General features: G+C 44.6%; 1 protein-coding gene across 1 annotated transcript in view; it reads right to left on the bottom strand.

The window, feature by feature from the left end:
• LOC115325758 overlaps nt 1–22,763 on the bottom strand; it is a 51,579-nt gene extending 28,816 nt beyond the window's left edge. Inside the window, exons 1-6 of the mRNA XM_029986474.3 lie at nt 22,682–22,763; nt 20,711–20,929; nt 14,533–14,778; nt 11,425–11,514; nt 9,881–10,041; nt 3,897–4,031 (exon numbers count right to left, since the gene is read on the bottom strand). Coding sequence (XP_029842334.2) covers nt 3,897–4,031; nt 9,881–10,041; nt 11,425–11,514; nt 14,533–14,778; nt 20,711–20,929; nt 22,682–22,763 — 933 coding nt within the window. The remainder of the gene's footprint in view (nt 1–3,896; nt 4,032–9,880; nt 10,042–11,424; nt 11,515–14,532; nt 14,779–20,710; nt 20,930–22,681) is intronic.
• Nucleotides 22,764–27,017: the final 4,254 nt, after the last annotated feature.

Genomic DNA, 27,017 nt, shown 5'->3' with positions numbered 1-27,017 from the left:
AGACTAGTGAAGAACGAATAATTTTTAACGTAAAGTAATTTAAATAATATATATATATATATACATATATATAATTCAAAGTTTAAAAAAACCTGAATTTTAATTTATGTTTTCTTCCTTTGATCTTTTCCTTTTATGAAACTAGATTAACTAAATTAGTATCTAGCTTAAACCACTGCTTCTTGTTCTGAAACATATGTAGATCGAAAAATTCCACACCTTAACGGTCGTTATCCATTCTCTTATATAACGCGAAAAGCAGAAGATTCACAAAATATTTGGCAGCGACGTTTATCTCTAAAGTACTATAATGCATGAAATGCGACATCTAAGGTGCGAGCGTTTGAAATTATTTAGGAGACTTCAAACTGTCGTTTCAGGGAGTGAAGAAGAGCCTTCAATTTTATCCATTTCGCCGGTACATTGAGCGATGAAATTGGGTGTATATAAGTCACGTCATGTTAATTTTCCTGCTGGATGTAGTACAGAAAATGTATTGATGTGTGAATGTAGATAGGAAGCGTCTGGAGACGGCAACACGCCAGCAGATGTGAAGCCAGGGGAGCCTTCCTGCCTGAAGGGAAACGCGCCCCAGAGATGACCGAAACCAAAAGACGCTCTAGACCTTTCCAATGTTTACAAATCCACAGCTCAGCGTGCGATCCCCAAAGCTCAGCACGCGCGTGTGCGTCGCTTCGGAAAGCGAGCAAATCACGCGCGATACACACGAACAATGAAAATGAAACCAGCCAGCAGCCCTTTTCTGGAAAGGTCTATATGACAAAAAAGACAGCTGATTTAGCGAAAAAAAAAAAAAGCTGTTTAAGCTACCCTTGGGGGCATTCCCACCAATTGCGACCTTAACTTCCGGCTTCATCTGAGGTTTTCTCGCTAAACTGGCTTGGGTCGGTATGTCGCCTACTCCTCTTCCTACCTCCATGGATGCATGTGTCCTCGAGTTGTCAGGTCGCGTGAAGTAAATATATTTGATAATTTTAGCCTGGAAACTAAATGGGTATAGAGATCTCGTGGCGGCAGGTCACGTCACGTCAAATTTTCCGCTAAATTTTGCGAGGAAAGGAAATTGGTGTGTAGGTCAAGTTACGTCACGTCACATTATGTTAATTTTTAACCGATTTTGAAGGGAAACTATTTTGGTGTGTAGATCACATGACGATAGGTCACGTGATATCAATTGAAGTCATGTGACTTAAGCACCGATTCAGTTTCTTCGCTACGTTTAGCGCGAAACGCACGGACAGAGGAAAATTTTGCTAAAATAGACTTTCTAACGGAAACTAAACTTCTGTTTCCGTTAGAAAGCATTTTATGCAATAATAACAGCCCCCCGTCGCCCATATTTTGTTGAACCGGGCCCCCCCGACTGCTAATCCGGCCCTCCTAGCCCTGCGTAGTAACTTCAAGAAACTTCTTCGATATTGGAGACGGAGTCTGCCTTTAACCTTTGATTTTTCGCTTGGTTTCCGGCTGGGTACAGTGGATTCGACATTCTTCCCCAGCGACACTGCGCTGAAGAAGATCATCTCCCTCGGCTTCATCGCATCGCGCCAGCGTCTGCCACAGATGCACACGGCACTCCTTAATGCATGCCGTAAGCTGTCTTGGTATCCCCCTGACGGGCACTTCCTCGTACTACGCATGATCGTGAATAATTTGATGCCCTGAGCCAAGACCGTTTCAATGATAAAGACACAGCGGTCCAGCCATTTCTGTGATAGGGACACGGCCAGTGTTCGTGTTCCAATCGTTCAACTTCTTATATTGAGTGCGACGGCGTCGAAGTGAGAGCCCGACCGGAGCGAGGTGCGTCAGTTTGACTTGACTCTCCGCTTTGAAACTTTTTGTACCACTCGTTCACCTGTCAGAGTGATATACAGACTCCTGCATACTGCTTCAACATCCTGCAATGAATATCCGCGTGCTTTTCTTCCTTTGCACAAAAAAGACCGGATTACTGAGTTCTGATCCTCCTTGTTGCAGACATCAAGGAGGTGTCCACTTTGGGAGTGCTGTGGTCACGTGACTTTTTCAGCAGGCCGCTGGACCGGTATGCAGAGATTTTGTTAGTGGAGGGCCGAACAATATTTAGGTACTAATTTCCACAGAATTTAGATTTCTTATATCTAAATTCCCCTTACTTTCTGATTCCGCTTTGCATTTGCTTAGCAGAACATTTGACACCACATCTACAACAACAAAACTAAATTCACCCTGGTTTTCTCATTTCTACAATATTTCATGATTTACTCGTGTAACACTCCTATCGAGGGATTGAGCGGAATGTTTCTTTGCGAAATTCATCCAAACATTTGTCGTGCGCCACCGCACGAATGACCGTTATTGGTCAGTGACACTCCTATAACGTGACACTAGATATGTTTTTGGCATACTTCATATGGCATCAACAGTGCTAAAGAAACACGGACAGAGAGAAAGAAAAAAGCAAAACAGGGCAGGCGCTAACTCGCAACAGTCCTTTGTCGCTAGTCTCATCGCCTCCATCCGCGTTTGTTTGCTTCTCTTTTTTTTTTTTTTTTTTTGTTCTGTTTAAATATCTCGAAGGAAAAATCCATCAATGTAACCCTGCTTGGCAGTCAATGTTTTCTAGTGGACCGCTCACTGTGCCTGACTGTACGTCAAGCATGTCTGATTGGCCAACAAGTTACTCTGACCGACAGTCAAACTCCAGTCAGACCCCGCTTGTCGGCTTTCTGATGGTTTCCTGGTGGCAGTCGGCCGCCGCGAAATGCCATCAGGACGTCTTGGTGGTGATTCTGACTGTACATCGATTGTCTCTGACTGTACGTCAGAAAGCTTTGACGTGCAGACAGACGTACGGTCAAAGGACGTAAAGTTCGTTCGAATACCACTATTTCGTCAAATCTATGAATACGAAAAGTAATCTATGCACGAGAAAACGATTTTGGGACGTGAGCCCATAAAACCGCTGACGTTAGAGATATGACACGTAACCGACCGACAACCTTGATCAGAAGCCCGCCGAAGCGCCGAACACGACACTTCGCACTTCGCTTCACCCATAGAGGCTTCGCCGAGCTTTCATGAACGATCGCTCTCGACTCATTTTGTTTGCCCGCTTGCTCCAACCTGTCGATCCTGCCCGGGCTCTACAATGTCTTATGTTTTAGTAAAATTTCTACTCAACAAGACCCAGCCTGTTGTGAGTTCCGACGATGTAAGGGACTTAAGCGGTGTAGTTTAAGACGACAGGGTGTACCAGGTCTACTGGGCCGGTGATGCGCGAACAAAAGAATCGTTCTACGACGCGAAAGTACTCTACATGGCAGGTGAGTAGAACTGAAGTACGGCGAGTGATGTACGAGTGCTTTGCATAACATGCTGACGGCTTAACCGCATTTGCAGCCAAAGCATTTCGTATAAAACGAATAGTCAAATCGAGTTTCTCTAACGGTGGCGTAGCATAGCAATAAAAAAAAAAAAAAAGGTGGCGTAGCATAGCGGTTAAGGTGTCCGATTTGTACGCATGTGGTCGCGGGTTCGATGCGCGGTGGTGCTACTTTTTTTTTTTCTCGAACATTTTGTTTTATCGAGGCATTTGGCGATATTTATGAGTGCGTATAGCTTTACTCTTATATAAATGCTGCCCTTGTTGATGAAATTCCCTTGGCAGTGGAAATTCCCTTGCCATCACGTTCCACCAAGGCTGCTGACTGGCAGTCAGTGTCCCAAATTACGTAGCTTGATGGAATTTTCAATAGGGATATATATCATGAACAACGAACTCCAACTAGCCCATGCAATTCTCGACCTTATTATTGTTTTTGACACCATCATCTAAAATAAAATGTACACGTTGAAACCGTACTACTTATTTGGTCATTCGTACTACTCACTTTAATGACGCTAACTTTTTTTGTCTTGGAATTCCAGACCCGTGCCGAATAACAAAATACTCGCATATTCCAAAAAATCGGCTGCGGAAGCCATTTTTTATAGTAATTCCCAGGACAGGAAACTCCATCTGGTATCTGCGAAATGACAAACAGAGATATTATGTAACCACATAAAAAACACAAACATGAATGGTACTAATATACAATCTTCTGTCAGGAGTGAGTAGTTTCTAATTAACCAAACTGTGTACTCTATGGTCGACTTATACCCTGGTTACACTAGCGCTCTTAACTGTCATTAAGTCAACGATCGTTGGCAACCCCCAACTGTCATTGATCACAACAAATTTGTCCGGTGTTACATGGAACATGGGTCTAGCAATCCCAGTTGAGATGCGCGTCAAGGCGAAACCAAAACTGATGTCACCTTAGTTTTTCTTAAAAAGTGAAGCAAATGAATTGCATGCCCACATTTTCTTTATTATAAACGTTTAAAACGAAAAATATGTACTTTTCTTGTTTTTAGAGTAAATAAACGCTAACCAGACCGTTTCACACGAATTCAAGCAAGAGTGACATCACGAAAGTCTTATCGGCACCGACATCACAATGGCCGCCCTCGCTGAAGTGAGGTTCCTGCGTCGTGCCGTGATCGTTCTATGGCAGCTCTGGCCCCCCGAAGCATACCTCTTTCGACAATATTTGCTTCTACGATACATTATAGATACTTCCCCCGATCTTCCGCAATAGTAAGCGCTTCGCTGGCGCTGGCCATGGGCGGCGATGCGGCGGATGCCGCCATCTTTAGCTTTATTGGGGCGAGCCCCTATGAGTTATACTTTTTACCTTAGGGTGTATCTCAGGAAAGGCTACAAGCGCGAGCTCCCTACTCTAGGGCACATCTCGGCGGCAGCTGCCAACGCTATGAGCTCGCGCTTTTAGCCTTTATACAACATAGGGTGAACCAGAGTATAACTCAGGTAGGACAGTTCAGTTGAACTCATGATTATTAGCGGCTCAATGACAGTTGGCGCCGCCATGTAACTCCGGCCGATCACGACTGAGTCAATTGTCGTTGGCCTAATGACAGTTAAAAGTGCTAGTGTAACTAGGGTAATAAAGAGGTAATGAAGTCCTAGTCTAGCCCAAGTATACTCGCATGGGCCGCCACTGATTCAGAAGCTTTTTTTGTCCCAGTGAAGTTGCGAGGAGGAAAGTGGACTATTTCTTTCAGTCTTGCCTTCGCAAAGCTTGATGACGTAATTGTGGTATCGAAACCACCCGCCTGACGACAGTCGAGCGCGGCTCATGAATAGACCTATTGAGGAGTTTCAGCGAATATAGGGGGCGCTCCGATCGATCCAACATGGCGGACAAGAGGGGGATAGATTTGCGACGCCCATAGACCGGTAGCGTATTAATAAAGCAAAGCGTGTCGTTCTCTGTTTGTTGCCGTGTGAGAGACGATCATCGTTTCAACCAAGACCTACCGTGATGCTACAGATGAAGTGTTCAAGCCAGTCGAAGGCAAGAAATCTTGCCATAGTCAAGATATGTGTGCAAGTGTTCGACGTGAGCTCTCAAGATGGTGCAGCTGTCAAGTTGAACCGAATGTACGCGGGTCCAAAGAAAGGTACACATCAACAATTTTTGCGCGTTGAAACTATGACGCGTACTTTATCTACAACTAAACTTATCGGTCTGCGGCTACAAACATTTTCGTTGACGTTGCTTAGATGATGTAACCATTCAGGCCTCGCATTAAAAGGTGTTGCGAACTCTTCGGTTGTTCTAGTCAATTGTGCTAAAAAGCGGTTGGATGGAAAGTATGACATCTACAGCATACAAGGGACGATTGAGGTCTTTATCCTGCGTTCTATGTATCGAAACATCAGTATCCGTGGTGTTATATTGCGATCAGCTGGTCGCCGATCGTCCTGTTCGAAACATCGGTATCCTTGGTGTTATATTGCGATCAGCTGGTCGCCGATCATCCTGTTTTTACGCATAATGTAAACAAGCCTCGGAAGCGCCAATTTCATTTCAATGCGCTTGTGCACCCCTACAAGCCTTGTTTTGGCTCTTGTGCAAAGCTTTATTGTAATAGCAATAGTCTCATCGGTCATTCGAGTTGTATGTGCCACGGTGATATCTGCTGACAAACAAGCCTGTATTAAATGCGAGAGGGAGAACGAAGGTAAAGCTTTTTTGACTGTTTTCTTTTTACAGAACAGGGCAAAGCTTCTAAAACAAGAGCAACCTAAGCTGATATTTGAGTGTGCTCAAGAATGAATGGTAAAAGGTGATTATGCTAAGTGGCAGATGTACGCAGTTGATTTTTTGTTTGCCTCTGCATTGTAAATTGGAAGGCATTTATCAGCAGAAGACACATGTCCTTTTGAAAATGTCTTTTATTAGGGCAAAAATAGGTTTTCATACACAACCGAAGAGTTCGCAACACCATTTAATGCGAGGCCTCAATGTTTACATTATCTAAGCAACGTCAACGAAAATATTTGTAGCCGCAGACCGATAAATTTAGGTTTAGATAAGTAGGCGTCATAGTTTCAGCCTCAAACACGCATCATTGTTGATATGCACCTTTCTTGACGACAACTGCACCAACGTGAGAGAGCCCACGTCGTCGAACACTTGCACACATGTTGACTATGGTATGGCAAGATTTCTTGCTTGAATAAGTGAAGATCATCTCGCTACGACTAGCCACGACCACCCACCGCAGCGATGCAGGCGTCGAAGGGGCGCAACGCAGTCAGTCGCCGTCACCCGACGTTGCTTGTTTAGCATTCACGGCTTTCCGCCCAGGTGTTTCGTTTGTACTTGGCACCGAGTGTTATTTTCTGTGCTTATGTGTGCTTAGTGGCTGGATATAAGCCTCAAGAGCAGCTCTTCAGGCTCAGTAGCGTTCGCCGAAGAACTTCTGAAAAAAATGCCACCCAGGAAAAAAGCACGAAGACGCAACGCACCAGCTTGGCGGACTATGCACTGGGCGCGGAAATCGGGCCCTGCGGATTATACACCAAATGCAAACCATCTAAAGAAAACAAAAACATTTTTAGGGTCAAATTGGCTTCTGCGGACTATACGCCTGGAAACTGGTGCCTGTTATTATGCATTGTATATTCACTGTTGTTTGTTGTGGCTTGAGACTGCCCTTCTGTAATGATGCAGAGGGGTCCACTGAACCTTGAAATAAAGATATTTAAGCACATGTAGATGCAATGTCTCTTGAAGCCAGATGGTCAGGGAAAAGATGTGCCATAACCTAATTTGCCAACAGCACACCAATGGTCACAATCAAAGCTCACCAAGTCAATGGGCAGTTCTCAACCACAATATGTATTGCCGTGTAATCACCAATTTGGTCCATTAAAAATCTTGAGGCTGTAGCCTATAGCATATCCATTCTGGATCTGCAAAGCTTATGCTGTAGACATGTATCATCACATGAGCATGTTTCTTATCAATCTTAAACGTAAAACGCTAGTTATGCAACGAAATTCCCATATCACATTTTTAGCAAATTGAATGGTCCCACCTGTCACACTGCTAGCTTTGGAAGTAAACCAATTCACAATACCACCAGTGGCATACATCGTGCCAAGCATTAGTGCCGCATGTGGCATAAAAATGTTCTAACTAGGGAAGCAAACTTAATCGATCGTGTTGATTAAAGCACTTAAGTACGGGAGAAATTATCAATCAAAGAAGGTAACTCGAAAGGGAACTTTTCTCGCTGAACGAAAATGACTTTTTATTGGGCGTTCCGCAATGTAAGGCCGAAGACATTCACTCCGTGATCGGTACAGAAGCATTTGCTTAGCAGTCGGTCGTGCGTGCTAAAAACAACAACAAAAACAAAGGTGGATTAGAAACGCGATAAATTCGCCTTTGCACGAAGTACTTACACTCAAAATCGTGTCAACATAAAGCGACTATGGCCCACCTTGCTAGCAGCAATCTTAAAATTTATCCGTGTAGTCGTCACACCCGTGCACCAATCGAAAGCGTTGCTGCAAGCCCCTCCGTCAACTTTGAGTCGCTGTTGAGTCTGAAGAACTGCTCTATGAGGTCCATATTCAGCCACTGAGCACATACACAAGCACAGGAAACAATACTCGGTTTTAAGTACAAGCGAAGAACCCGGGGCGGCAAGCCCTGAATGCCAAACGACCTGCGACGGCGACTGACTGCGTAGTACACAAGTTGCGCTCCTTCGACGCCTGCATCGCTGCGGCGGGTGGTCGTAGCGTGTCGTAGCAGATCGTGTCACCTCTGTTGCTCGTACCGGAACACTAGAGCCGCGTAATATTCTTGCTGCCGAAATTTGTAAGCCTACGTTCGCGGCCAACGCATTTACACAAAGCCAACGCCCAGCGAACCTATCCCCCTCGTTCTCTTTCGGCGACCGGCCGCCAGGGTGGTGACACCGTCGCTGAAACTCCTCAATGGCTATATTACCCAAGAATCAAGGAGAATGCAGGGATTGGTGTTCCACGCGCCACTCGTGCTCAGGAGTAGTTAATTTTCTAAAGCAAAAACCTAAAACAAATGGCATCTTGCACGCGCGTTCGTCAACGCTTTATTTTGGTTATTTACTTCGAATCTTTTATACGGGGAAGGCGTGCGCGTGTGGCGCGTGGAACACCAATCCCTGCACTCTCCTTGATGCTTGGGTAATATAGCGACTTCGGCTCGTAACAATCAATGCCTCGGCTAATACCCAAACGCTTCGGTGATGAGAATAGCTCAACTCCAACAATGCCTGGAGCTCACCGCGCGTTTTCTACTTTGCTAACCCCAGCGCGTGGCTATGATTAACGTTGGCATTATACGATAGGCACCAGGCCACGTGGCCGCTTGTTCTGGCTTCAAGTTGAGGGGATGAACAATGCTCTTATCTCTCAAATTGTTTCGGCAACTGCCATTGCCTAGAAAAAAAAACCGAAGGAGAGTTCATTGGGTAATTCACGTCAGGGAGTGACTCTAAGTTTCATGTCCCCTTAAAGGCAGCAACTGATAGGTCTATGGAGTTGCCGGTGATTACTTCTAATTGCAAGAAATGAATGCAATAACAACTATTTTTCTTCGAATATAATAAAAAAATATAGAAGCCTTAAGCAAACTCATACAACCACATGCACAACAGCACAAGTAAAGCCATCAACAAAGGAATATACTTGATGGGCTTTAAATACCAAGAAACGATTCCAATCAATCCAAGATTTTGCGTAACTTGAAAACAATATTGTGCCCGATTTTTTTAATGGCGCACTTAAAACTGAAACATTGGTGTAACCAAGCGGAAAATATCTTTTGCTGTGAGCTGCGTCATCTGTCGGATTGCACTCGGTGGTAATTAATGCGTCGACCTTAATCGGGCCTTGCGTTTGTGGCCCACGAACCTTTTCCGAGAAGAGTTTCGAGCATACCCGCGGACGTTGTTCGTGAAGCTCGCACGAGCTGCTGCAGCAATAGGCGCAGCTAACACCATAGCTTGAAAGACGTAGTACTGATTATTTTGCAACACCTGGCGATGGCCAGAGCGGGCCACATATTGGACACAGCGTTCGGTCGGATCTCGTGTTCGAACTGACTGAACTCGAGATGCAGCCGAACAGAGCGCGGGTCAGAATATGTAACCCACTCTGACCCTCGCTATGTGATGTAGAAAATTCAGCACAACGGTTTTCTATATGGAGAATGTTGATCTATATCGATTTGTTTATGTTCAGAACTAATCTTTTGTAAGCGTGGTTTCGTTAATCAAACAACATTACCTATATTATATCATTAACTCTCGAGAACATTACGTTAGCATTGATCAAATAGCTTCATGGGGTTGCCATAAGGCAGCGAATATTTTAACTTCGAAAGCTGTGTCCCTGATGCAAGTCGGACATGAAAAATTAACGCGTGCCGTTTGTCGCCAAGAAATAACTTTTAGAGGTGTCAGTGCTTACCTCAAGAAGCTTGTTCACGGATGACTGACGGATGAAGTCGATGCTAAATATCCTCGTGGTCATTGATTCAGTCTTATGCGTTGCAAGTTCAATCATGTAGGAGACCTCCCAAGGGACTGCAAGGGTCTCATTTATCGGCGTGTACATGGCCGACTTTAGATCTGCAGTCAGCAAGAAAGAGATCAGAAAAATTGGAACTACTTCGACGGGACTTTCTTTGAGCTTCAAAGATAGCATGAAACAACGTTATCTTCGAATAAAATGAACAAACAAATGGACCTCGGAAGAAAAGGGCAATCTCGCAGTAAGTGGGTGGGTGCAGCTTTTGGCTCTCTTCGCACGTGTGTTGGGTGACTACACCTACTGCAGTGGCTATTCTCTGGTTGTTTTGTAAGAACGGCTCACGTGAGCGGGGTGACGGCCTGGCCCACGCGTATCCTTCGGAGCCGGGCTGTGGCCTATCGGTCGTAACAGGGCAAGACCGATTGGGTCGCAGTCCCGCGTGGCCCCTACCCACCAGTTCAATCTAGCTCTTCTGTTGATTCTAGTAACGTTCCGTTAACTCGTGAGCTTCTGGTGTTCGTGTTCTAATGCCCCCAACTTCTTCGTGGCATAGCTTAAAGACCTTAGTGTATAAAAAAGACACTTCCGCTCAAGAAACAACTCATCACCGCACAGGAACTTCTCTGTCAGACCCAGTCGTTGATTAAACGTAATAAGGTTTACCGTTGCGCCCAATTCTTTTGTATAAAGAACTCGGGGTCAGGCGCAAATTCAGAGCAAAGTCAATTTAATCAGAACCACAAAACATTGAAATATCGCACGAACAGATGTTATTGAGCACAATGTAAATACTCTGTAAAAGTTTCATTGATGTAGAAGTTCGTGTCCTTGGCTTGTAACGGACAAATAAAAATGGTAAAATTCAAAACAATGCTGAGCTAACGAAAAATGTAACGACCTCTAAGTTTAGATAAAATCGGTAACATTACGTTGTTCCAATTTCAAAGTGGTAAAAATTCTCCAGAACGCTTTATTGTCTGATGAATGAACAGGTGATGCTATTTCGTTACTTTTTTTTTTTTTTTTAAACTTCAATAAAATAGTAAACTCGGCCTGTTGGTAACGATTAAACAAGGTTGATGAAAATCGTCTTCAAAAAATGGGAGCGAAGAAAGGAACAAACACGACAGCTCCGTCCTGTCGTGTTTTTTTCTTTTCTTTTTTCCTGTTTTTTCGAGCTGATTTGCATCAACCATGTTTATTTTGATAACGTGTAGAACACAGTATATTATGTGGGTTTTCTCTGTCTCTTTTTCTCTCTTTCACTCTCTGGCTCTTTCTATTGTCCTCTATCTGCTCACTTCCTGATACACTCTTTCTCTCATGACGTAGAGAACCAGCGCCTTGATCAACGCTGGTTGATATCTTGGTATTCCTATGAAACCTTTTACTGCCCCAAACTCCTAATTAATCGGAAAAATCAATCCCACTTCGAGCAAATTGTCCTTGCTTTGTTTGTACAAACAAACAGGCGTCTTTACCTTTAATTTCGAGTTGAGGTCTCGAAGATGTGACTTGTGGAGGTGGGGCAGTTGTACTAGATGAACGGTTATCTTTCAGCGTTTCATTCACTGTAGATAGAGCGAAGACAGATCAACTATCTCGCAGCAAAGCATCACACACTGATCAGCCAAAACATTACGACCACCTATCTAATGTCATATTGATACACTTTTGGCGTGAAAATTCAAAACAGTTGCAAAGGTCATCTGTGTCGGAGTTTCATATCAAACGAAGTAAAATTAACTGCTTGCTCAGAAATACTTATATACCTTGAACTATACGCTGTATAGGGGTCATATGAGCCACACGTAGCCGCCTATTTTGCTTCTTCAAGCGGGAAAAATCATTCTGTTACGTGACTTGGACGTGCAAAGCCTCGGCGTCTACTAAAAGTTCCACCGTCGTTTCCAACTTTTTGATATATGTGCAACGACAGCAGCTCGGGAACACCGGGCATTATTTGCAGTTTCTGAGATAATTGTTGTTCTGAGCCTTCGGGACATCACGATCTGCCCTCTGTCAAAGTTTCCTTGATCAGCAGCCTTTCTCCATATATGCAAACATAGTCTATAAAATGATTCCCCTGTCACCCCGCAACCGTTAAGTACCATCCACATCAGCAGGTGGTAGAATAAGTGGACGGCGCTTCAGATAGGCGCACTCATTCACACTGTGTAGGGGTGGTCATAATATTTTGTCTGATCAGTGTATACGGCACCTAAACCAAATGCTCGTAAGTAACACAACTAAAACTCAATAGTTATTAGATTTGCTGAAATTCACGAGGCCATTAGGCGTAAAAATTTTAAAAGGTGAGCAAAAGCTCACCGTAGAAAAACTCACCGGACATAAGATTGCCGAAAAACAGCCAAAAGAAAAGAAGCAAAATCTCAGCTAGCAGCGCAAGACACAAATTTGAGAACGGTGAATGCTTTAAATTTGGATTTAATATCAGGATTAATTATTTCTACCAGCAAGATACCTTAAAACGTGTCTAGAGTTTTCAGGGGGAAAACTAAAGTGAAGAATGATCTTAAAGAAGGCCACCGAGCTTTTTGCCTTCCAAACAGATATATCGGTCGCTTTGAATTAGAGGGTTTTATTATAATTTAACAATACATCAATATTAGTATTAGCAATCTGGAAGCGTATGCGCAGCTACTATATGTTTGCGCCAAATGTTGCTGGCTAAGAGGTCTCTGTCTGAACTTTGTGAGAATTCTGCTGCAGCACTTTGCAAATCCCTCAGACACTGCATTATTAGCAGACTAAGGATTGGTTCACACTTTTCTGTTTGTCTACAACCGACTGCACCGCAACCGGTATGTAAGCCTCCTGCGGCTGCTTACGACCAGCTCCCCCGCTACAGCGCGGCCCGTCATGACAGTCACAAAAGGCTTAAATGCTTTTTTTAAGTCCATCCGGCCGCAAGTAGTCTCAAGTCACATAATTATTCTTAGGATAATCATGCACCTGCGCACTTAGAGGTAACAGGCAAAGGCTTTTTCATGTCCTGTGTTGCTTTCTACTCTTTGCGGTTTCATTGTCGCTAATTTTACGTTAATATGTATAACGGTTAAGAGTTGAGCTTATTTGTACAGTGCTAATCACACTTTTCTATAACGCGCGAGCGTGCGGCTTTCTCCGGGGAGCGCTAGACTGGTGGCATTCGCGGAAACTAAGCTAGTCACGTGGCGCAACATGGAACGGCCCGCTCGAGGGGTGTCCTGCGTACTCTACTAACTTGATAAGCGATAAAAGTAAAGTGCTTAATTATAATTTTCGTTTTTTGATGACGACATCATTGTATACGCCTTCATGCTTTAGATTGCTTATTGTTCGAGCAATGATGTCTGTAAAAAGCAGCTGGCGGCGAACGCGGCGAGCGCCTTCCGCGTTCGCCGCCAGCTGATAAAGTGGGCAGGACACCCCTCGAGAGGGCCGGTCCATGTTGTGCCACGTGACTAGCTTAGTTTCCGCGAATGGCACCAGTCTGGCGCTCCCCGGAGAAAGCCGCACGCTCGCGCGTTATACACAAGTGTGATTAGCACTGTACATACTTGTAAATATATCAGCTTGAACTTTAGTTGATACATCGGCCAAACAGGCCGATGTATCAACGACAGAGCCCGTGAGCATGCAGCGTCTCTAAAGGAAAAAGCGGCAGGACATCTGGCAGCTCATTGGAGGACATGCCAGTGCAGTGTAGCTTTGAACAGTACCACCATTCTTGCAAAAAACAACCATCCTCATGCACGCGAAATGCTCAAGTCGCTCGCCATCGAGTAGCACGCCAAGGATTGTGTCAGCACGCCATCAATCACCATACACAAAAAAAAGACAATACCTACGGAATGTCACGCCCCAAACAACAACAGCACGAGCATGCATGTAGTGGGTTAGTTCAAAAACAATAATTTGCTAGGAGTACTGCGCAAATGATTTGTATATATTTTTGTATAAGTGTAAATATCGGAAGTGATCTTTAATAGTGGAATAGGGCAATTCATATAATAGGTTTATCGCGCTCCACTTGGGACTCAAAAGGAAGGAGCAAAAGCGCAAGGAAGAAGTTTACACTAAAACATCATTGGTAGTCAGCTGTGTGTCATATCCTGTCCTTTCTGTCTTTGTGTTCTAGTTATTTCTAAAGGTTCAAGCTGATATATTTACAAATCAATATGTAGTTTTCGTAGATCGTTCGGATAACTCCGATGACAATACCACGCCACTGACGCCATTGCGCATGTATCGTATCGTTATTAGGGAGCTTTAGTTCATCGTTTCGATACCTTCAATAACCATGCTCTATAACATGATGATGTATGCGCAAAGCCGTCGGCGGAGTATCGGATATTGTAAGAGGGGTTATTGGAACAATCTATACTAAAACTCCCTATCGATATCGTTTTGGAAGTATCAGAACGATGAACGAAAACTCGCTAATTTCTAAAGGCCCGACAAAGCTTCCGAAGCTCGTCGCACGCCCGTAGTAACACTCCGCGACATCGCTTCGCGCCCCACTGCTCGGGAACCATAGTTTAGAAACTGCAGTTTAAAACCAGAGGAAAGAAAAATTAACTTACACGTCCAAGTAATCACGGGCTTCATATATTGTTTTTCAGGGTCTCGGATGTCCAGATCAAATGTCCTACAGGACATGTTCCGTACGAGCTGAATCATTGTTTTGCTAACTTTCACTCTCCGTTGTAAGGTGAGAATGTCACGCAGAAACGTGTACTTTCGTTTATCCGGTCCACGAAGTACCGTAACTAGGTGTTTTTTATCTTCCCAGTCCTCTTTGTCGGCAGCTTCGCATGTCGTGAAACCATCTGCAAAACAATATTCTATTTTGCAAACAAAAACAAATCGCTATTTGCCGCGTATCTAAGCTCTAAGTGCGTAGCACCTGTACCACAGTCGTCGGCATCAGCAAGTTCGCATGTTTTAATATTATCTGCAAGGCAAAATCTAATCTTAAACGTCCAAAACATCTCTATTTGTCGCGTTTGCCTAATCTTAGGATATTTCTAATGTTTTAGATTCACATCTAATGAAACTCAAACAATCTGCTATCGGCTTTACTTAAAAAAAAAAAAAATTTAAAGCCGGAATTAAAAACAATCAACATAAAGTCACCATGAAATTACGTTCCCCGAAATACGTTTTATACAAGACAGAGCACAAAGGTGATTAACCAAAAACCACGATTGGATTGTGTAATGGCGTACTATTATTTTTCCTCCTCCAAACACATTGTTGATTATTACACCCATTGCGCCAAATGGCGACGCACTCAGTACCACTGACGTTGAATCGCTGTACGCACAAGGCACGGCTTGTGCTGCACATGGCAAACTATTTTAAGATTAAAAAAATTTGCATCTCGTCATTCTTACGTCGTTTATCGTGTCCCGGAGGATAGAGAAAACATCTCCTTCATTAAAAAATGTCGCGATTCTCCAGCATAAATGCGAAGCAAAAGTCGAGCTTTTTCCCCTACCTGCAGCCGCGGGTGGCAGCCGAAGGAACTACGGCGAGAAGCTTACGTGACCTCGCTCGGCTCTAAGCTGCAGCATAACGCCCGCTAATGTCAGCAGAGAGAGGGAGAGGAAGCGTCCTCCGAGAAAGCACACGGGAATTTACACGGCATCCCGAATTACGTCACTAGGAGTGCGACCAGGTGTGACCCTGAAGACTGGAAGTGAGTTGAGGAATGCCAGAAATGACAATATTTATCTTTTTTCTCACATCTAGGACACGGAGGCGAAATCGTTTTTCTGTTCTTTACTTTAGAAGTGTCAGAAGGCAACTTCCAAAACGTTTTGACCAAAGTCCCGAAATTGTTGCAGCCACCCTTTAAAGGCCCCAGGCTAGCGGTTGTACTGCACCGGCTAAATTGCTCATCTACAGCTGAGAGACAAGTCGCCCGTTGAGGCAGACCAAGTTCATGCTGTATGAGCATCCACACACCAATTTATTTTTACTGTGAGGATAATCCCTACACTCTACTTCAACCGTAAGTTTAACTGTTATGTCAAAACACCCCAGACCATCCGTCTGTGAGAACAGACGCGTGTTCATTAGAACAAAATGTTCTCTCTTTGTTCCTTATGTCGCTCTTTTGTTATTCCTGTAACTTACCAGCGCCCTCCAATTTGTCCAGTGTAAAACCTGGTTAAGAAATTTCCCTTCACTGCGCTGCATTGCGTCGCCTTCCGTTGGGTCTTACCACAACACATTGTACGGCCCTCGGTTCTGGGAGCAAATAACGCGTAGTGGTATATGGTGCTTTATCAGACGTAAGCGGTCGTAACACGAGTCGCCCTGTCTGAACCAGACTCAAAACTGCCCAGGCAAGGCACGTGCTCTGAAAGTTGCCAATACGAACTCAAGGCACATGTTGGCTGCGAATCGGGAGAAGTCAACGCAGCTCCTTTTTTTATGTTCTGAACATTATAGCGCGAGAAGAAAACAAATATAAGGCCCTTTTATTAGGAACATAAAATCTACAGTCCAACTAGCACTGGTAAGCACATAAAAACAGTGGTTCATGGCCTGTTTAAAGTCGTCAAACGAGTACAGTGGGGCTTGCATTTCTAGTATAAAGGCGATACGTTGTTGCCTCGCTTAACCGACAAAAGACTGAAAACCCTGTAAAAATTGAGGCGTATCTAAGGCATTCGAATAACTACTGCGAACCGAAGAAGGCATACTAAGATGTACCACTTCATAGGATAGGAAGATGGCTACACGTCTATGAAACGATATTGGACGGGCATGTTACTAACTGCATATCGCTTATTTCAGAAAAAAAAAATGCGCATGAGGCTATTCAAAGACTGGATTTTGGCTTTGAACTTTCTTCGAAAATAGAGTGCGACTATTAACACAAAACGTGTTCATGGGCTGAGTTTCGCCAGAAAAGCGTTACCCACGAATGTAACGGAAATTTGTTAAACGCAGGACATGGCAACATGAAGCCTACATAGCTCATATAATGTAATGCGTAGAGCGTGTAGAAGAACGCTTAGTCACAGTTTTTTGTACTTAATCATAAACAACAAGATTTACAAAGCGCCGCAAAAAGAATCGAACCCCACACCGTGAGATACGCAACCTGACACATTTGCTCAGCGTCATTAAAACTTTTTTTTCTATATTTCGTATAATAAGCACTGGGGATAAAAACACCACAGGTCCGAACTTTGGGCTGTTGGGGGCAATAATATTATTTTATACCTGCTTAGAGCGTTCAACAGGCTAACCCCCTCAGACGGGGTCTTTGGGCAGGAGATCGAACTATAGGAGGCGCTCTGACCCGTTTGTTTTCCCCACGCTCGGTGTTTACTCAACACAAGGACTGTGCACATGCCGACAGGCCTTATGGGCATGTTCATGTCATCTTCTACAATAGAGCGCGGGGCACAGTTTAATGTAAAAAATACTAACAATCGACGAAGCGACGTAAAGTGCCGGATCTATCCTCAGAGAATGCGAGCTTGACTCACTTCGGCTTTTGTGCGGAGCTGGGACCGTGCATGCTGCATTGTTCATGCAGGCCTTACTGGAAACAAAAGAGCCCCTCCTCCCCCTCACCGGAAAACACGAACTCCAACCGAACGCTGACGCCGCGTTCGGTTATGTCGGCCGAGCGCTGAGTCATTGTATTTGTTGTCCCCATCAATGTAGTTGTAAAGTTAACCGCTTGGGGCGTCACGATCTGTCCTCCTCCAACCTCGCTGATTTTTTGGTAACTTTTCACTGCAACTCGGTATTTTTTTCACGTAGCTGTAACGATAACTTAAATACTTTTAAGAAAAAGAAGCTAAAAATTTCAGCAAAGATACAAATATTTTTGGCAACCCCCCCCCCCCCCCCCCCCCCCCCGCCTATTTGTTCACCCCTATTTCTGAACACTACAGCGGGCCGACCACTTGCGGAGGTTGGGCTCCACATTATACGGGACAAAATAAAACAAGGACTCAACATTTTTTTGTCGGAACAAAGTGCCGGCGCAGAGGGCAGACGTTTTTCTAGTTTTGTTTTTCCCTTTTCATCGCGCGGAAAAGTGAATTTTGCCCTTGCTTTATTTCACCCTTTTTTGCGGGTGACTCTCTCGCCCCGTCTTCATCCTTTCCGGCCTCATCGAACACCCTCCCCCTCTTCAGCCAAGCGACAGAGCCACCTTGCGGAAACACGCGACACGTAAACACCTTTTGTTTAACGCTGAAGGTGTCGCAGCAGTCGCGGCTAGCTTTCTTTACAAAAGCGAGTCGCCGCCAGTAGACACTGTCTGACCGTGATGACAGTCGATGCTTTCACTGGTCGACCTGCCCTTTCTGAGTGTGTAGAAAAAATTGTGAACAGTCAGCAGAAGTTTTATTTTCGTCGCTGTGAAGCTGTGTTACACGGTCGAGGCGTTTGTTATCCGTTGCATATATGATATAAAATCAAAAAGAGAAGCAAAACGCATTCCGAGACGACTTTCTCTTGCTCTTGTTCACTTCTTTTTTTACCTTGTTTCATACTAACGGTCTTTTCCACTTTAATCAGTTCCAAATAGTTAAGTCTTCTGCTCCCCTCCCAATTATTGCTATGTACCAGTCTGTTCATGCGTATATATATCTCCTGTCAGCTCCTGGGAAAGGGGAATAAGAGAGCTTTAAAGGAAACGAAAAGAACGTCGCAAGAAAGAACAAAAATAGCTGGATGGTAATTAACTCTTGTAGCTCAAACGAGAGGCTGTCATCAGTGACGAACGACAGTTGTTACTGTTGCCCATGAACTGCACTTCGACCTTGAATTTAGTGGCGATAACTTCGCCACTTGCTGCAAACACTGCAAAAAAGTATACGGAGCCGAGAGGTCCTCTTCCTCCAACCTTCGCAAGCACCTCGGAGGAAGTTTTGACTTCCATTTCTGGACACTATCTCTAGGCATGGAGACGGAACGGCGGGAGGCTGAAATCTCAACAGCGCTCTGGAGCCTCAACGGCCTTCCCTCCATTAGGAAAGTTTTCTTACGTCTGAATGCTCCACTGCCGTTCAGCGTACCCGTTGAGCGCATCTCTAGCAAGGGGCGAGATGTGTTCAGCATCGAAAAAACAAAGTTCAGTGATCTTTGAAAAACAATTGCTGCTGCGTTATAACACAAAAAAAAAAAATTATTATTTAGTCCAACGCTTTGATTCAATAAATTCGTGCGACGGTAATATTGTTTATCTCAAGAAGTAAAATGACAGTTTTCTGAGAGACCCAAAATAAATATAGATCGTAGTCATTGTGTGTTGTCATCAAAGCCTTCATCGCTAAAGTAAAAAAAAACGAGAGTATGTTGAAAGCAACTAAGTTACTCGAAGTAACTGTAACTGCAACGCGTTAGTTTTATTTTAAGTAACCGTAACTGTAACTTAAATACATTTTGTCAAACTATCTGTAACTGTAACTAATTACTTTTTTAAAAGTAGCTTACACAAGACAGAGTAGTAGTCCCTATTAAAGCAGGTGAACGGGAGCGTAAGCAGATGTCCCAAGTATTGCTCAAGGAGGCCTGCAGTAGTTGGCAACTCTCGGCGCGCGCAGCTGACTTTCCAAATTGCGAAGCATAGATCCCCGAGTGATATGGCGACGTCAGAGGTCCTGAGTTAATTTATACTTGTCTCGATCATTCTGGTAGATCCAGGAAGTTACACCAGTGTGCCGCGCGTGAAGAGCATCTGAAATCTCCCCAGTATCCTGTAACCAACCACAACCAATCATAACACTCGCAAAATGCATGACCGACACAATATATGTGCTTCCTGGGTTTATCGAAGTAATTGTTAGAAGTTTAAGAAAAAAAAACTTGTCTCTTTCGGAACGCTTTCCGCCTTCTTATTGTGATCAGTGCTCGGCCGCGTCAGCCCAATCCAGCTCCCGAAATGGATGCGAGCGCGACGTCACTCGGACTGCGGTTTGTAACGAGAGATGCGTTGAAGAATGGTCAAGCTCGCGTAGAAGAATGCCCGCTCAAATTACCGGCTATATATAACGTGGACTCAATAAACCTAAGCCTAAATAAATAGTAAATTTGTGCTTTGCACGCTACGGCACTGAAATTCCAACAAAACTGAGGATAGGTGGTGGATTTATCATGTGAAAATACCAAGAGAAAAAAAAACATTTACCTAAATTCAATATTACAGATATAAACCAAAATTGATCAATGGTTCAATAGGCGGGTATTATTTTTATTTATGTTTTTAAGTTAAAGTGAAAAGACATTTAAGCAGTTCTTATGAGTTGTGAATGCGAAAGCGTGAATGTCGTTCTTCCGCTCCTTTAGTTCGTCTGCGGTGTACTGGCGTGGACGGCCACGTTTCACTACTGCCGAGGTTGCGGCCGTCGACGATGTAGATGCCTCAGGCGCCGCGGCCGCTTCTGCTCCTCTCGACGGGGGCCGCAGCTCTATGACGCGCGGCAGTCAATATGAGAATTTATCCATCAGTTCGCTGCTACAGACTACAGGTTTCGCTCCATGGGACAGGCGAATTCAGGTGCCGTTTAGCGCGGCTTCAAAAGCTGATAACGCCGATTCGCTCCATGGGACAGTTAATGCTTTCGCATTAAAACCTTCCCGTGGGCCCCTTGAGCCTTTGTTTGGGCAAAAACATGGCGGCACTTTTTTCGCATTGACCACTGTAAAGTGATCACCTTTTGACCACTGAATCTAACCATTTGAAGTTTAATTCACGCAGAATATCGATAACGAAACGCCACTCACCAAAAGTATGCATGACGAATTTATGTTTCGTATACAAATCTTCAAAGAACACAATCTCCTCCTTGTCCAAAAGTATGCGAAGGGCGGCCTTCCGTTCAACTGCGTCGTATGCTTCCTCAAACACGTTTGTTTCTCTGCGTTTGAATTCCTCTCCTAGTTCAAAGTTACTTCGGAATATCTCGCCGGAAGCATAAAATGACCCTTCGTACTTCGGCAACGCTGTAACAAAAAACAAAAAACAAAAAAAAAGCATATTCTATAATAATGCTCAGAGTAAGGGGTGTTTACACTACAAACATATAGTATGACTTGAATTTCCATAACTGGCCTGGTGAAGCCCGATTATTAGCCATAAAAAACTATTTTCGATGGTCCAATAATAAATATACCGTAGTTTGAAACGGGAAAACAGGGCAAAAAGCGGCATCAACAGCTTAGCAGTGGTCCACCCCCCGCCCCACCCCACCCCCTTTTTTTTACAGCAGACAATTCAAGAAACGCATAACAATAAAATACAATGAAGAAGAAAATCTTAGACCGTAATTTCGACTAGAGCATAAAAGTACAACATAAAGCAAAATATATATGTGGTACAAGACAACTCGCCCCACGAAATCTATCCTTCAGCCCTCTTACAGTTACGCGGTGGGTCAAATCGAATAACAGTATTGATAACAAATTGTTTACTTGTTTTGTAAAAAAACAAATTGTGGAGATGCACGTGTTATATAGACTGTCTCAAGTCACCAGGCCCGATCTAAAATGGATCGTAAAACTCGACGCCTGCACGAAGCAATCCAAACTTTTCGTCAAAGGAGAAGTTCACAGGTGCGTTTTTTTTCTTGTAAAATTTCAAAGCGTAGCTCCCTTTCTCTAAGAAGTAGGGCCAAAGAACTTGCCATGGTCAACGGCTGGAGGCGACGCAGACGACTGAGTCGAGTGGCGGAGCGTGTTTGGCGCACGTATTGATAGATGGTGCTGCTTCCTCATCGAGACTGCTCACGATGACCGTGATTTACTAAAATGAACATATTTTTCTAGTATACTTTTGGTTTAACATGCGGGCAATAAAGGAAACATTTTGAAGTTTAAAAGAACGCGGTTGCATTATGACGACGTTCTTTTTTCCGACGGATTTCGTCTACGTGGCGTCTGCTTCCTTTCGCCGGTCGGCTACACCTTCCGACGCTGCTCCCGACGCCATCTATCAATACGTGCTTCCAACGCGCACCGCCACTCGACTCGGTCGTTTGAGTCGCCGTCCGGCGTTGACCCTGGCAAGTTTCTTGGCCCTATTTTGTACAGAAAGGAAGCTACACTTTGTAGGTTTGCATGATAAAACTGGCCTGCGAAATACACCTTTGACTAAAAGTTTAGATTGCTTTGTGCAAGCGTCCATTTTTATTGTAGATCAAGCCTGGTGACTTCAGACGTCCTATATATTATTAATTTTAATATTTTAGTAATTGAAGTATTGCCACAAATAAGGTTCGATTTGACATACAACACATCATTTTATCCTAAACTTGACAATCAAGAAACGTTTATGTATATCAAACTTGACCTGATGGCAGTTGCAGTTCTTAAACATACTGTTCATGCACTACAGCCCATGTATCTACTTTAATCCAGTGTTCACCTATAGCAAATAAGACATATTTTGGTCTGAAACTTGCCCAAAGTGAACGCCATCAGATCCTTATATAAATGTTTCCCGAGATTGTTATTTCTGATATTTTCATGAACGGACCCACGCCATAGTCTCTCGAGCTCGCTTAAATGCTTACACTTAACTTAGACTTAGTATTGTTGATGCACACATTACACCTTTTTTAACACCCGATGTTTTATAATTGTTTCAAAAGGTTAATCTAATATTTATGACTATTTTATATCTGTCTGATCGTGCATACACAGATGCATTATTTTTAGACATTAGAAAATACATATATAAAAGATAATAAAACCCACCTTGTCCAGCGCTCCATACTGGCAATTTAAAGACTATGATCAGTAACGCCGAAACAGCGTTGTAAGTTTTACAAAGCGACATCTTCTTGGGCGTTTCTGAAATTGGCGCCACAGAAAGCAACAATCAAAACACGGCGAAAAGCCAAAAACAAAATAAGTAGATAGCACATCATGCTCATAGAATATACCAACTATTTTACACCCAGTGTTTCGATTCTAAACATAGACGAATTACACCATGAAATAAGCTCGTAAATTAATTCGGTATATAATATCTGCTTTGTACTGTTTGTTCTGTTTTTAGCGCACAACGCGTTTACAGTGAAACGCGAAAGTGTAACCACAAAAGGTGTGTGCAATGTTCACTAAACTGACGCGGAACAGACGAAACTGCGTATTTTCTCATAGGTACCTATTTTAAATGATAATGCATTTAAAGAAGTAGTCGTCGTAATTTACGCGAGTTGTTTTATATTTTCCTCTCATACGTCCATAACGTACAGTCACGTGCGTTCTCCGTTTCGCGATAATAGTGAGTTTTAGTACTGCGTATACGAGCGAACGCAAACCCTGTGCGTTTGCGCTATCGTTGCGTGTTCCACACTGCGCGTGCGTGGAGCCCAAACCGCGGCCTTGGATTGAAGCATGGCGACTTCGCGCATGCGCAGCGTGGAACACGCAACACTAACGCAAACGCATAGCGCTTGCATTTGTTCGTATACGCAATACTAAAACTCACTAATAGTGTTTTAGTATTCCGTACAGTAACAAAAGCAAATACTCAGCGTTAGCGTTAGCGTTATGCGTGCTCCACAGTGCGAATGCACCATACGTACACAAGACCACGACTTTTATGTACGTACGCTCTCCATCGATCTTTGTGTACGTAGGCTGCGGCCCCCTGCGTTCCGTTCTCGTTGCTCTCGTCATGAGCCGGACAGCGCGAGAATCAGATTGGCTTCACCGAATAGACCGATCTCACCAGCCAGTCTGACTACGCCACCGCTGCCGCAATGCATCGAGGGAACTTTAGTCTTTCTGCACGTGCGACGACCACACTGGAGCACTGCGCGTGCGGAGCATGAGACGTACGGCACGAGCCGTCTCGGGCACTGCTGCCTGCCTCCAGTGAACTAAAGTTATGGCGGCCTCACGCATGCACCGGAGGCTTGGTGAGATCGGTCTATACCGGCTTTACATTACTTGGAGCAGTTCGGTAGGGCATATCTAGATGGCGCGGCTACCGTATGCGTTTGAGTATTTGCTGTACTAAAAGCGCTGGCTTGACGCGCTCCGGAGCGTTCCACTGAGACCTTGAGTGCGTCGTACGCAGTGCTAACTCAAGGGTCTCGACCACTGATCTCTATTGCATGGGCTGAACAGCGGACCGCGGCCTCGGCAACTGGGGCCGAGTGTCGCGAACGGCGGCCATTGATTGACACCGCCAAATGCATGGGACTCTATGGGAAAAACAAGACAAAGTCCCGTTTCCATCGTTTCTAAGCTGTTGTCGGTACTGAAACGTTTTGGCTGCTTTTCGATAAGCCCGTCAAATAGCTTGCGTACAAACATTAAAACTGACGGCCCTCGCAGCTCTTATAAATAAATAATTTGTGGTGGAGAGTTACTCCGCTGGGCTAAAAATGGAGCGCAGCTCAATGAGGCGAAAGTTACCTAGACTTTTTGCGGAGTCGGTGGCGGTTTCGTTGGGTTGGGTTTAGCAGACGACAAGCTCGAAGGCTTTGCTACGCGGAAATCGCTCACTTTCGGAAATCCGCTGTCGAGATGGAGCTTCTTTATTATTCATCAACTTCTGGGCTTCCCCGAGGACGGTTTCATTGGCGGCAAGTTCCTTTGTTTACTCCACTGCGAGAGCGAGCTTGCCAGCTCAGCCGTAGGTGCTCCGGTACGTTTGATTTTCTTAATTGGCGTTCGAACGTTTGACAAATGCCGATTCGATCTTCAAACACCCGAAATAAGGATCGCAGCACACCATCAAATACTCGCCTCCGAGCACAGCGTACATGCTCCAATATTCTTACTTTTTCGTTTCTCCCATAGACTTGCGTGTATTACCATGGTGTCAAGCAATGGCCGCCGGTGGCGACACCGAAGGGCTCCCGATTCGCGATCCAGCCTACTACAATAGAAATCAGTAGTCTCGACTCTATTCTAAACCCCACAGTGAGTTTTAGTATTGCGTATACGAGCGGGTGGAAGCACTGTGCATTTGTGTTGGCATTGCGTGTTCCACACATACGCGTGCGCGGAGCCCAAACTGCGTCTTAGATTGGCGCACGGCGATGACGCGCATGCGCAGCGTGGAACACAGAACGCTAACGCAAACGCACAGCGCTTGAGCTTGCTCCTATACGCAATATCAAAAATCCATAATGCAAATAAGAGAGCAGATCTCACCAATAGAACATGTACGTCTCGTGTGATAACTTGTATACCATCAAGAGAACGCATCAAGCTATTCCGCGTCCGCGTGTACGAACTCATATGCCGTGGAGGGCTTTTTGTATTGTGCATGGATCAACTTCATTCATTATTCAAAGCCTGACAAAAGAAGGTTACCCCGCAGGGGGCACCTGTGAAAGCAGGTGTTTGGTGAGTGGCGTCCCCACGGTCCCCCAGCCATGCGGGTTCGCCTGCCTGGCTGTGCGTGGCTTTCCCATGTCCGGGGAAAAGAGCATACTGGTGGTTGAGCCGAACCCGTGGATAAATGGAACCTTCAGGGACCCCCAGGGTGTTTACATACGCCACTCCGGCCCCCGCTTCTCATAGACGGGGGTCTTGGTAAGGCCCGGCCAGGTTCATTCAGTCTAGTCTCCTTTTCTTCTACTATCCTCCCCGATCTTTCACCTTCACCTTTCCTATTTATTTCACTTCTCTCTCATTTCTCTTATTTCTTTTGCACCCCCCTTTGGCGGCAAGAACTAAGCTTGGGTGGCAATAGATACTCTCGTCTAACCACACTTGGTTATAGAATCTTTGTAGCACTGGTAGAGCAACCTACTCAAACAAGCCTGTACTTTTATGAAATGTTGCCTGTCCCTCTGTTAGACTCCGTGGTGGGCAGTGTGCCACAGGTGCCAAAGTTTATTTCCCTTTTTATGGCAACCGCTCCTAAACCAAACCCGGTTCATGGCGACTAGACAAGCGACTGCACTCAAAAGCACTTGTCATACCTAAAGAGTCGAAGTCGGACGTGTTTACTCCTTCGTACTTCCTTCAGAAAATAAACAGCGTCCAATGTCCAAGCTGCCCCCTTTTGCTGTTGCAAAAATCCTTGACTTGTGCCTAGAAACGCATTACATGCGTAAGAACTTTACTGTGGAGACCTGCTGTGGAAGTAAATTCGAAGAAACAAAGCTTCGTTTCCTCACCTTGAAAACCATTGCAGATGTAAAAGTAAAATTGTCTCCTCAACGCACGCTTAACACGGTTTTTGGAGTCATCTTTGAGGACGACCTCCTGCACACCAACGAAGAGGAGATCCTTGAGGGCCTCCGTTCCTCTGCCGTAGTTGCCGTAAAGAGGGTCCTGTTCAGGAAAGATTGATCTGAAACTCCCACTAAACATCTGATAGCAAGGGCGGATCCTAAACTCCGTTTTTTTTTTTTTTTTTTTTTTTTTTTTTTGGGGGGGTGGGGGGGGGGCGGAGAAAATTTTTAAGGATGTATTCTCCCCTTCTTTCATGGGCACCGGGGTGTCCGCCCATGTCAACTTGCCCTCTCCGCCCATGTCAACTTGCCCTCCGAGAAGGGGGGAGGGGGGGGGGGGGGGGCCCTGGATCCGCCCCTGTCTGATAGTCACCTTTGAGTGTCACTGTCTGCCTGCATCTGTAAATGCTGGCCACATAAACTGTCGCGTCCGGCAGTACCAACGATGACGCCGTTGCTACACAGCCACATGACGCATCGCAGCCAATGGCAATTGAGGTTCCGTTTCGCTGCTACAGACAATGCCGGCTTCGCTCCATGGGACAATTAATGCTTTCGCATTAAAACAGAAACAAGTACTATGATGGAAAAACCGGTGTCCCTCGCACCATTCTACGACGCAATTTGCGGGGAAGCGAACCCATGGCTGCTAGTAACCGCAGTGGAACGAATTGTTTTATTGGCTCTCGCAAATAATTACAGCATGAACGTTTGCTTTTTACTATGGGATTTATTTTTTTCTGCCATTGAAAATACTTTCTAAGCACTCACATTGCCGAGACAAGCTCGGTGTATTGGTTATTTATTGATTAGATGATCATCGCGAACATTTTTACCATCAAAACGACAAGTATAAAAGGCGGAACCGCATGTACGGAGCCAGGGGG

This window comes from Ixodes scapularis, unplaced genomic scaffold, assembly GCF_016920785.2.
Source record: "Ixodes scapularis isolate PalLabHiFi unplaced genomic scaffold, ASM1692078v2 PGA_scaffold2__306_contigs__length_199485367, whole genome shotgun sequence".
NCBI classification, from domain to species: domain Eukaryota; kingdom Metazoa; phylum Arthropoda; class Arachnida; order Ixodida; family Ixodidae; genus Ixodes; species Ixodes scapularis.
This window is presented reverse-complemented; position numbering and strand designations above follow the sequence as displayed.